Source organism: Danio rerio, chromosome 8 (genome assembly GCF_052040795.2).
Source record: "Danio rerio strain M-AB ecotype USA chromosome 8, GRCz13ab, whole genome shotgun sequence".
NCBI classification, from domain to species: Eukaryota; Metazoa; Chordata; class Actinopteri; order Cypriniformes; family Danionidae; genus Danio; species Danio rerio.
The window spans coordinates 25,836,005-25,849,152 of record NC_141028.1 but is presented as its reverse complement, the minus strand read 5'-3'; the positions used below and the strand labels follow the sequence as shown (position 1 = coordinate 25,849,152).

General features: G+C 34.0%; 1 protein-coding gene across 3 annotated transcripts in view; it reads right to left on the bottom strand.

The window, feature by feature from the left end:
• mapk14a (mitogen-activated protein kinase 14a) overlaps positions 1–11,824 on the bottom strand; it is a 33,176-nt gene extending 21,352 nt beyond the window's left edge. For 2 of the 3 annotated variants that reach the window (XR_015497260.1, XM_087263854.1), the window contains exons 1-3: positions 11,435–11,824; positions 6,078–6,207; positions 3,178–3,236 (exon numbers count right to left, since the gene is read on the bottom strand). Coding sequence is in view for 2 of the 3 variants with exons in the window: in XM_087263854.1 (XP_087119980.1) it covers positions 3,178–3,236; positions 6,078–6,207; positions 11,435–11,553 (308 nt within the window). In the remaining variant the exon portion in view is untranslated. 3 annotated transcript variants of the gene reach the window in all.
• Between the last annotated feature and the right edge of the window lie 1,324 nt (positions 11,825–13,148).

Sequence of the window (13,148 nt, the reverse complement as noted above, 5' to 3'; positions counted from 1 at the left end):
CTTAAAACATCTATAATAATTGTAAAAAATAAAGTTGACTACTTGGCGGATTTTACCAATTGCGGATTATTTTTGGATTGTAACTCCTGCAAATAACAAGGGACCACTATACGCCATACAGTGTTATACTGGACTATATTATATTTTAGATTGTAACTCCTGCGAATAATACTGGATTATATTATACAGTTTCTTTACTTCAAACTCCTGTTATATACCAAAAAATACCAGAGAAGCACACTTTATTTTAATGTTATTTTTCTATATTGTATTAATTTGTGCTTTTTGCTTGTAAATTGATTGTTTTCTTTATCTAACAATGTTGTACACCCAACCGTTCTGAAACCATGACCCCAAAACCATGATACAAACAGTCTGTATCCTGGCTCCCCTACAAATAACCTACCCTGACTTACATAAGTAATGAGCCTTCTTTGCTTATAATTACCAAAGGTGGCAATATCAGTGGACTAGGACACATATACTGTGCCACCTTAATGTACCTATATTCCCTGACAAAAACACTTCTGTTAGCTTCAGCAGCGGAAGAAGGACAGATGCCCTTCATACATCACTGTGCGTCATGTCTATTTTTGGCAGCAAAATCGATGTTAAGTCACTGCCGCATCTGGTTTTACAACCTGGCTGTATCCTTAGCATTCCCCACTAACCTACCGCTGCTAGGCTGGAGCCAGGCAGCACAAAACACTCAGCATTTGCAGAAACCCGAAGCTCCATAAAACCTTGAAAGCTTAAAAACATTATAATCACCTACTAAAGAGCACAGGATGAATAATGCATTTTGGTTTAATACGCAAGACATAAGGATTAAATATACAAAGTGAAGATAATGAAGCAGTACTAAAGGACGTGTCACGATTCATCAAAAATAAATTGGTCTCATTTAAGCAACGCGGTTGTTTACAAAGAAGCCTCTGATGTGTCTGCCATCATGTCACACCTTCAGTTGGCTTGCACATCCTTCTATTTTTGGTTGTTGTAACCACTTCAGTTTGCTAGGTGTAATAAATAGTTTTTGAATTCATTTCAGCATAACAGAAGTCTCATTTTGCTTACCACAGCTGCATTGAAACACAGCAAAAACAGTAATATTGTAAAATTATACATATATAGATATATTTAACACTTATCCAGTCAGTGTTCCTTCAAAAATCTTTTTAATTAGCGGTTCAAACATTTCTATTATCATTTTTAAAAATTATTATTCTAATACTGTTTAACAATCAAATGTGTTTTTTAATTAAAGCCACATCCGCAACAAATGCTATTTTCACGGCAGGAACCTTTCAACAATAAATATACAATTTAAAATCAACAAACAAATGAATACATAAATTAAATAAGATTTTTAGTGTTCGTGCATGATAAAAATTCTAAAATCTTCTCTGGTTTCACTTTGTAAAAAATGTCCTTAGAGTTCATTTCATAAAATATCTTCTGGAATCATCAAAAGCAGGACAATCCAGTAAAATGTGTTCTATAGTAAGGGGAGTTTTGCAGAGTAATGTTTTCACCTTGGAGCAAAAAAACCATGTGTTATTCTTGTATGCTCACTATGACACCTGGTAAAAACTACTTGATCAAATCTATTCTTAAAATGTCTTAAAATTCTGTGTGAGATTTCAGGTTGGGTTTCATGTAATTTATTATTTTCCAATGCATCCCATTCCTTTTGCCATTTGTTTAAAATGTAAATGTTGATAAAAGGTTTCATCTCTGATGAAGAAATTTGGCATTTGTTTACCACTTGCTTCAAAGCGTCTTTAGCAGCTGCATCAGCTCGCTCATTTCCTGAAAGCCCGACATGTCCTGGAGCCCAGCAAAAAATGATGTGATTAAACTGATTTTGTAATTGGTGAACCTTAGTTAAAATATTATCAATCAAAGAATGACCATTCTTTGAAGATTCCATAACTTGGAGATATGATTTAGAGTCTGTAAAAATGATAGATCTCTTTTGTTGAGCATTTTCTATATACTCCCTGTTTAACAATCAATTCTGTGCAAAATAAATGTTTATATTTATGTAATATATGCGTGTGTACTAGGGCTGCTCAATAAATCTTTTCAGCATTGATATCGCAATGTGATCATTCGCAATAGTCACACTGAGAGGATACGCAATGTTGAGTCTGGATTATAAATCCCATTACACAAGTGTTTTGTTTTTTAGGCCTGTGACTGTGTGAAGTTTTTAAAAGCATTCAGACCTAAGGAATTGTACCGTTTGTAGCTTTGACAAATTAATAACGAGTGAATTGTTTATAAAACGAAGACTATGCAGTATTATTTTACATTTGATTATTCAATTACTGAACATCTGATTTCAGATCGACTCATCGTAAAACAATAAAACACTGTTTACATGATTTGTATATTTTTCTTTATTAAATTTGTCTATGCTTGTAGATTGTTTCTTATATTTTAAGCATATATACTCCCCTACAGAATCATCTAAAATGATCACTTTTTCCCCAAATAGTTATTCAACTAATCTGATGAAATTGTATTCATATCTCAATATACATCACCGAATTAAAAAATTATTGCAATGTTAGATTATCTATATCGAGCAGTCCTAGTGTACAGTGTATATTTATTAAGTATATATAAATGCACACAGAGACACGTTTATACTTCCATATAAATATTTGAACAAAATTAATATTTATCCAGTTTTATGGTAAAACTAAAAAAAAAAAATGATTGTGAACATTTTCTACACCTGTATAGATGGTTGTGTACATTTACATACACATAATAAATATGCACAGTGCACAATATTACTACGTAAATGTCAAATTTTTATTTTGTATGTAATTATTTGTGATTAATTGTTTAACACTATTCTATTCTTATCCCTTTTATGACAAATGCAACAATAATTCAGAACTCTTAATAAATAGAAAGAATGTTTATAATTTACAACAAAATTCACTGAAAGAACATAATTGATGTTAAATAAGAATATTTGTGCCATTACTTTTGGCTTGAATACATTTCTTAAAACCACAAACATACAGACAGATACATGCGTTCACCATCAACACATGCATAAAGTACTGCGTCAATCATAAAAAGAAGGGGGAAAAAAACTGATTTTAATCAAGTTTAGTGAATAACATCTCAGAGAGAGGAAGTAACTGTCTGACTCACACATCATTAAACTCCTTCAGACTTGTGGCAGGTGTAAAAACATCCAGCAAGCCGATCACCTGCAAGCACAAAGTGCAAAGAACACAAATCAGGATCACTTAGCACAGCATGAACAGACTTGCATTAGTTTGTCACATAAGCTGACAGGGAAAACCAACAATTACAACAGCTGAAATTCCCTCTCAGACTAAACCAAAGAATAAACCAAAAAGAAAAAAACATAATAGGACCTGTTGACCCCTCTCCCAAAACAGATTTAGATTTTGGTTTCTTAAAATTTCTAAACAAAGAAAATAACAGGAAAAACGGTAAAGGTTTTCTTCACTTTCCATGTGAACAATAATGAATAGGATGTGAAAAGGTTTGATTGCCCTGAAGAAAACAACTTAATTCAATATTCAACCAATATTCAATTATTTAACAATATTCAACCAACAGACATCTTTAAAAACAGAGTAAACCTTTTACATAATCTGTGCTTAATATGTGGTAAACAACTCTTAAATGTATCATAACTACTACATAAATATATTATTGTACCATCAAATATCTCAACAAAACAATAATGAACCAAAATAAGTACTATAAATAAGTTTTGGTCATTGAATTGAGAATATACGAACAGAAATTTAAAACTGCAGCTCATTCTCCACTTCAATAGAATATTAAAGGGACAGTTTGCGCAAAAATTTGAATCTACGCATTATTTACTCACCCTTAATGTTGTTGTATTTGCATCTGTATTTTGTACTGTTTGGAGTCAGCACCTAAGCTTTTCACTCTTCATAGCACATGTGCTGCTGATGATGTGACAATAAAAGTGATTTAATTTGACTTAAGTGGTTCCTAATCTTTATAAGTGTCTTTATTCTGTGGAACACTGAAGAAGATTTTTTGAAGAAAGCTGAAAACCTGTAATCCATTGACTTCCATTATAGATTAAACAAATACTATGGGAGTCAATGGTAACTGTTTTCAAGCAATGTTCAAAATATCCCATATTTTTTTATTTAAACACTTGTTGGCCTTTAACTTCTCTCTTGTTAAAACACAAGGAGTTTCAATGAGATTGTATATTTGGGGCTGGATGGTTGGCCATTTCATCCTATCCAATGTTCTTTAGGAGGGTGCTCATTGCAAATGGACCTGTCAGACGAACGCCGCTCACTTTAACGTTAATTTTGCAGAATCACTGTGCTTATCACTGGGTAACAAGCTGTTATAATACGCTGAAAGCATTATGTAAATAATATATAATCATTATAACTTATTTCTAAAACAACAACAAACTCTGTTCCGCATCGGATGTCATTTCCTCGCTGTAAATGCTAGCGCTCCCATTGTTCACAAACATGGTAATTCATCTATTCATATTATGAATAAAAATGCTAAACCAGCAGGTGGCTCCTATAGAACAGCAGTAATAACAGTGTTTCCCTTGTTTGACAACAAAGCAGCGTGGTGTCAAATTTAGCAGGATTTTATGAATTTCAGAAAAACTACACAGTATCCCAGTATTTAAAGATTACATTTAGGCAAACTTTAACACACTGATACAAAATGTAATACCTTGTTAAATAGCATTTAAGACTTTAATTTTTTAAGGCCTTTAAATGTCTCTAGATGGATTTATCAACTTTAAGACCCTGCAGACACCCTCTTCTTTTTTTTTTTACTGTTTTAATTATTTTATTCATCTTGTCAATGGCTTGTTTAGATTAGTACTTTTACATAGTACAAACTATTATTAGTTAAGAAAGCCTTGTCTGAAAGTGTGAAGCCATTTAAAGTTTTAATAATTGAAGTAATTGTTAAGTGTGAAACAGTTATAACTACATATAGGTTAGCATGTTTCTAGTTAGGCTATTGATAAGGGGGTTCTAAGTGGTTGCTAAGGTGTTGCTAGGCGGTTGCTAAGGTGTTGCTAGGCAGTTGCTAAGGCATTTGCTAAAGTGGTTGCTAAGCGGTTGCTCAGGTGTTCCGAGTAGTTGCTAGGCAGTAAAATAAATTAGCATAATTCTAGTATGAATTAGCATGTTGCTGACATGTTTCTAGCATAAATTAGCATGTTTTTAGCATGGTTCTAATATGAATTAGCATGCTGCTAGCATGTTTCTAGTATAAACTAGCATGTCGTTAGCATGCATTTATTATGAATTAGCATGTTGCTAGTTTGATTGGAATATTGCTATTATTATTAGTATGTTGTTAGTATGTTCCTGTAAGGATTGGTATATTGTTAGCATGAATTGGTTTGTTATGAGTATGTCCAATGTAAAGTCAATGGCAGTGTTTATAATGGAAGGGACAGTTATGGGACAGTTGCTAAGGTGCCGTAAACGGTTGCTAGGGTGTGGCAAATAAGTTGAAAGGTATTCAGTGGTTGACAGATTGGTAGTCTGAGTTAAATGAGCCAAAACATAAGTCTGTATGACAGTCTGGCAAAAAGTTTTAAGGTCACCAAGTTTGGCCCAATATTAAGTCAATGGGACTTTTTCAGGACAGGTTTGGGAAAACCGTCGGTAGATTAATTGATATAAATATAATTGTTAGTGGTGGCCCTAGTTGAGTAAATGATGACAGAATTTAAAGTTTTGGATGAACTATCCCTTTAAATATCCTATTTTCAACCTGCTATATTATTCTGATCACCAAAAAACTTTTCAAGGTGAATTTACTTTGTCTAATCACAGAAAACACTAAACATCCAAATAAATCAGATATTCTCGATTGCCAAATAGTTGTGACATTTTGATTTTGTGTTCAATGAAACAGAGAAAAACTGTTTTGGGATTAACATCATGAGTGTGAGGAAGTTTATCATTTTGACAAACTAATACTTCATCTATTCCAGCAGCCAAACAATACTCGTTTCCATAAGGCCTGCGAAGCAAACTCACATTCTCATGTCTCATGTGCTTGAGTAGCCTCAGCTCCCTGTAGGTCCGCTTGGCATGGATGATGGACTGAAATGGCCTCGAGAGCTTCTTCACAGCAACTTTAAATCCTGTCTTTGCATCAAACGCAGAGCTGAAACACATGATTCAAACATGGTGTCACACTTCACTTTGTTGCACAACTGAAACTCAAACATGCTCCAACAGGACCAAAGCTAAAGACAATTGAAGGCACTGAGTTCACTTGCCATACATTTCAGACAAACAAAAAAACTTGTCAGACTCTCACTTCCTCAAACACACAACAACCAATGTTTAGAAAAGGAACTAGAGTTTTGCAACCAAACTCCAAAGCACCTTTCAATGATGAACTATTTCATAATTTGCATTTGGCACTGTAACATGTTTGTAAAGATTGGAGGATTGAATTTGAGAGTATAGAAGATGAAGACTTTTTAACTTAAGATTTACAAAGCAAATCAAATTAGAACAACTGTTTGGTAAACAAAGCAAGTCACTTATATAATACATTTACTAAAATGCAGATAAAACAATATTACTTTACAAACACTATAATTTACAAAAATAAATCATATACATTTGCATATTAATCAATATTATTACTAAACTTAATAGAAAAACTGAATAAATATCTATATTTATTTATTTAAATAAATAAACAAGTAGATCAGCTTCACAAGCTATGTATAGACTCAAAAAAAGAAGGTCATGATAAAACATTTTAGAGACCCTCAGGATATTTTATAACTTGACTGAAAGACCTAACAGATCTTATCAATTAAATTTGCAGTGCTGCTCTTTTTTTTTCTTCTTTTTTTTGAATATGCAGCATAGACTGAGAGATGAGCCTGGCACTTCAAACCCAGCGCAATCTGTTCATCTGATATTCAATTACACAGACACAATAAGAGGGCCCATGAAATATAATCTAGATAGCACTGTTGCCTAGCATCCCAACTTCTAACAGTCACTTTGGTGCATAAACAACCTGTCTGGCCTGAGTAGAAGTAATTTAGAAAATGAGCCTGGCCTTCAAACACCTGTCTGTTTAATATCGCAGAGACCTTTCTGAAAATCATTTGCAAACATTAAGGAGTGAGGCAACACTTGTTTTGAGTTTGAGGGAGAAACCAAAGATGTGTGCACAAACACCACTAGATAAAACCAAAGCCACATCATTTCAATTCATTTTTAACATGTTTACAAACACAACACATGTTCGAAAACTGAATTTCTGTGCCAGCTAAAAATACTTTTTCCAAGTTTTAAAAGTAAAGGTAACCATAAGCCATCGATATGTAGATTGATAGCGCTAAAAATTTATGTGGCACATTCATAGGGAAAAATGTTAGAAACAGTATCATTTTACAGTACCATTTAGTGCCATTAATGCTGGCAGAGGCTGAATATAGAGCAGTTTCACAGAAACAGTTGAAAGTTCACAATAACTTTATTACTTTATTAGCTGTGTTACATTTCTTGAAACTTCATTTGCAAAATAGAGCAAAAAAACTGTTTTTGTTCACCGGACAAAATAAAACCGTACACATTTAAAATTGGGCTGATATGGGAAATGTATTACCTCTTTTTTATTTGAAGATAAATATTTTACCCAAAGCTCTTCTTAATGACTGGGCTATATGCACAGCTAGTGTTTTTCAGCCAATGAAGAACTTCCGGTAAAAGGTTTATGCGACTATTTTCAGTTTCATACGGTTCCTTTTGCAGCATCGATGTTGTAATGTAATTCAAATATACTCAGTTAAATAGACTTAAGCATGCACTTGGTTGTTAAAGCATAAAAAGAGATAAAAGACTGTTTAAATGCAGGCGTCATAATTAGCAGAAGGCTAGCGCACAGTGAAAATATACTGTCTGCAAAATTATTACAAAAAAATGATAATTAATTATAACTATAATTAATTTAAACAAACAAATTAAAGTTAGTAATGTTCAACCTAATTTGGTTAAATTCAGCCCAAACAATATTTATAACCACTTAACTTCGAAAAAATGAGTAAATCTAAGCAATATTTTTTTTATCTTTTTTTAAACTCCATTGAAAGTAGTGTAGTAATAGAAAATAGAATTTAATGCAGTGCTTCTTGTTTAGTCTGATACCCACTTTATTTTGTATCTCGATCAGGCAATGAAGATCACTGTTTTTTTTTTAAAGTGCGATGATTTTGTGTGGGATGACAATTCACTGGAAGCCCTGGGGCTATCTGACTGAAATTAAAAGTCTGTGTGCGAATACCCCATTTCAGACCCTTATATGTGTACGGTGTGATGGCGGGTCGGGCTCTTTTGTGAACTGTTGAGAAGTTCGTTTCAAGTCAAATTAATGAAATATAGCAAAGGCTGCTTCTGCCGAACATGCTTCTTGTGGATTTTGTTTTCTAAAACCAAAATCATGATTAGGCATGGGAAGATAACTTTAAGGTATACCACCTTTAGGGCTGTGTGGTTAATCGAAATTGAATCACAATCGCGATTAGAAATGTTGCAATTAGCTAAATATTTCGGCAGCGATATTACATATGTATTACATTTGCGCAACCGGACTAAGTGGAATACCAACAATAAAAAAACAAACAGGAAAGCACAGACGAGTGGGATTCAGAGGTAATTTGTAAGAGCTGTTGCAGAATTGTTGCCACATCATGAGAAAAGACAACAACCTGCACCTAAAAAAAGCACCACAGGCAGGCATGAGGAGTGTCTTGCAAAAGTCAACTGACAGTTTTGCCTATGACACTCAATTTAGTAAATGTTAAAGTTAATATCTTTTCAGTTTCTTTTTTTCACTAACACTCACTGCAGTAAGCTAAGATACAGATTATAGAGCAGAATCTTGACTATAGATTTAAATTCCATTTGCAATATCTGTCAGAATAATCACAATTAGATATTTTCCCCAAACCATACAGCCCTACATACCGCGGTAAAATTTTCTGCTATCCAGCTCCTAAGGTACGTGTAAGATTTTACGTTATTTCACAGTAAAAGATATCCAAAGATGTCGTTTACAATTGTAATGAAATCTAATGAAGACAGAAGTCAATGATTCATTTGAATGATTTAGCCTGACATGTTTACCGTTTTAAAATATTATAACTGTTTCCTAAAATAAAATATATTGTGTTCAAAGGGGGAAAAAGATTTAGTTTTTGACCCAGATATTTAAAATTAATATATTTTAAAGCAGTGATAACAATACCGTTAAACCGTGATATTATTTTCCAAGGATATCATACCGTTAGAATCATATACCGGCCCATGCCTAGTCATGATAGTACATGCATCACAGAGACATCTGTCTATTGTTTGTTTACATCTGGAAGACGCTTTTAGAGTTAATAATTGCTCTTCTGCAGTACATCTAGGAAACTTCCCCTGTCAGAAGTAAAATAGACAGACATTTAGAATAATTTTTTTAAGATGTTATTGATTAGGACTGTTAATAAATACCTTTTTATCAGATAATAAGTTAATAAGACTTTTATCAAGACTTTTCAAGGCTAAACAAACTTTTAAAACAGATTTTGCAGACATACATGTGACCATTCAGGAGATGTTTATACACTTTTGAGTTGTTGTTTTTTTTTTATCAAGAAGAACAGAATTGTTGCTTGAAGCGCTTTACTAAAGTTTGATAAAAAGTAAATATTAGTCTATAGACAACATCCCACACATACATGCATACATATTCGTGTGATATCAACAAAGTGGCGCCTATGAGGGCAAAACATCATTAAGACTGATAAGTCTGGAATTCTGCAGCTAGTTTAAGTGTAAATATAATCTGGCCCATAGCCAGGGGGGGTTAGGGTGGTTCAAAAGACCCACCCCTCAATGAAAAAAAGGGTCCAGAATTTGTTCCATACATGAGCTCATTTTTCCTATTTTGAATACTATGCCATAATAAATTGTAAAAATATCAAAAAGGCTTTAAAATCAAGTGCAATCCTGTGTTGTCTGTCGGGTACAGAATTTGCGACAACGAATTTTCACACAACCTTACTTCCCATTCTGAAGTTACATCGTGCCAAATTCTGGTTCCCAAATTCTGACTTAGGAAAGTTTAATGTACTGGCCAGTTTGTTATGTGCCTAATAAATCACAATAGGTTACACTTTTATTTAAGTTTAAGAAATTTAACAGATTTCTATTTTCTTCTAATGATATATGATGTAATAAATTTGTATTTTAAAAAATAAGAATTGCTTTTTTTGAATATATTATTTCTTTTTCTAAATCTTTAGGAAACGTTTTGGTATATCAAGTGTGGTTATGATGACAAGCTAATCCAGCAATAAAGCTCTTAAAAAGCAGTATTTGAACCTCATGATTAAATAGAAAATTTGCACTTTTTAAGAAAAAAGAAACACATTTTCATCAGGCTGGCTGCGGCCTTATAATTTTTCAGACATTTATAAAAAGGTGACTAATAAACTGATAATATAAGTAACTCATTAACCTGGAAATCTTTGTTAATTGTAATAAAATTACTGACTGAATCATAAGCCAAGTGTGTCAGAAAACATTAGCACAGAATGAGCAACAAACTTCCTCATCGCCAGGAATCAATCACGAGATTAAAACAATAACACAAAACCATCCCAGCGAGATTTGCTTCACCTCATCCTGGGTGTTACTGCAAGCAAACGTGAAAATTAAGTGAATGAATCAAGGACACAGCAGTCCTCAAATCGCACGCAACTCTGACTCACTGGCTGCGTTTCAAAACAGATCAGGTTACATACAAACGACAGCAATTTGCGCATTAAAGGCGCACTAAACGGCAGCTCCCTTGGATTTAAGAAACAGTCCTGATGCATCATCATCTGAGGGGTGACCTCATTCAGGACAGAGCCCACCAGATGTCCGCATTAAGACCACACTAACGTACGGCATAAATTAAGTAGGGCACATAAACGTGTGTGGTTCTTGTATCAGAATAATCAGTTCTCAAGAAATAGATAGCAATCTGTTTTTTAAAGAAGACAACTTTGTAATGCACTATATTCGTCTCTAGTCGCTAGCAACACTTTTAACGCGAGCTTCACGTTGCCCGTGAGCGACGCTCGTGCCAGCATGCGTTCATGCACGCGAGGTGGCATTTGCAAGTTTTGCATGTTATAATGGAAAATAGCAATCGTTAAAACACTCCGCAATATTACACTCATTTTTAAGCAGGCTTGTTTGCGACTAGAATTCCATCTTGCATAACAAACCGCGGACTTTGATCTTATTAGCAAGTTTGCTAACGCAGTGAGGGCCCGTAAGAATGAATGGGACACACCGTTCCGCCATCGAAACAACAGAGAAATATTTACCAAACAGATCCGTATGCACCGGAGCCCACGGGAGACAAGTTCTGATACTGCACGGGGACCTCCCAAATCGTCTTGTTGACCTCCTGTCGATAGAAAGTGGGTCTTTCTTTCTGCGACATGCCTGCAGAACGATCGCCCGAGGCGAGTTGAGAGACTTCTGCTTTCCCTGGCTCGTCCGCCCGTGCTTCTTCGAGGCGGTGGAGTTGTCTTGCAAACGCTCAAAAACGGAAAACGAACGAGGGAAAAAGTCGACGGTGCACGCGGATGCTCGAGCACGAGTCCCCCGCAGTAGCTTATTTCATGCCCGCAGCTCCTAGTCTGCTTGGAATGCGAGTGCTCGGAAGTTACTCGATTCCGGGTGGCGGTGATTTCGAGCACTATCCCGTCTGCGTTTCTCCCTCCCTGCCTGCTGCTACAAATGAAAGTCACACAGTAAAACACGAGCGGAGTTTCCAAGCGCGCCCCCTGTAACACATTCACACGCACACATGAGGATTTTAACGAGACTGCACAGAGGGGATTGATGGAAGGGCTATTCAACGCAGAACGCATGAAACTACACGAATAGAAACGCGCAATGTTGGATATTTGTACAACACTGATTTTGTTGTGCGCTTTTAATTTTACAATGCACAATAACATCAAAGAACACAAAGATTTACGTAACAGAGGATGGTGCAACATAGGGGTTTTCAGGGGGCTGTGAGGGAGTGCTAGGGGATTTTCTTTGGAAATGCTTGAACAAAAGACACAATGATAACTTAAATGAATATACAAATGAAAATAATTAATCCATGATTGAATTATTGTAAATAGACTGAAACAAAAACATTACAATGAATTATTGTTGCCATTACATATGAACTAATAAAATATTATTTTATTAAATGAATTATTTCTCAATTTTATTGAAATAATACTGAATTAATAAACCATTTAATTAATATACATATGATTATACAAACACTTTATTAAAATAAATGTATAAAACCAAACCATAGCAATGTTGGGGTATTGTACTACAAGTAATGCAAGCTACATAGTAATATTACTTTTCTAGTTAACGAGTAAAGTAGCGCATTACTTTTAAAAATAACTAATAATAGTTGAGTTACTTTTTTGAAAATGTAACGTGAATTACTTTTGTTAATTTAATTAGCTTTTTAAAAATAAATTGCTGAATTAAAATTAAAGTAGTCAATGAATCATGCAGTCAATGAGAGAAAGTGTTCATTATTTTGAACGCATCAAAGAAAAGGAGAAGGGGATTGTCTCAATGGACAGTGATTTTACTAAAGACAAATAGAACAAAAGCAGCAAGCACACCGCTTTAAACTTTCAACAATCTGTATATATAGCATGTATAGCTCTGCGGTCAGGAAGTTTTCAGATAACATTATACTAAATAAATTTGATGTGTTTTTTAAAGGTAAATGCAGGTGTATGTCCTCAATAAAAAGAAGAAAGAACAAATTCTGAAAGGGATCAAGCCTTAGCCAGGTAATAAAAGTAATGTAAAAGTAACTCAAAAGTACAGTAACACATTACTTACCATAAAAATAATTAAGTAATGCATTACTTTTAAAAGTAATTTTCTCCAATACTGAACCTTATAAAAGACACACAAGTTTAAATTGGATTTAATATTAATTGAATTCTTAATAATAAAAGAACAATAATAAGTAATGAAATAAATAAGATACAAGTTAATACC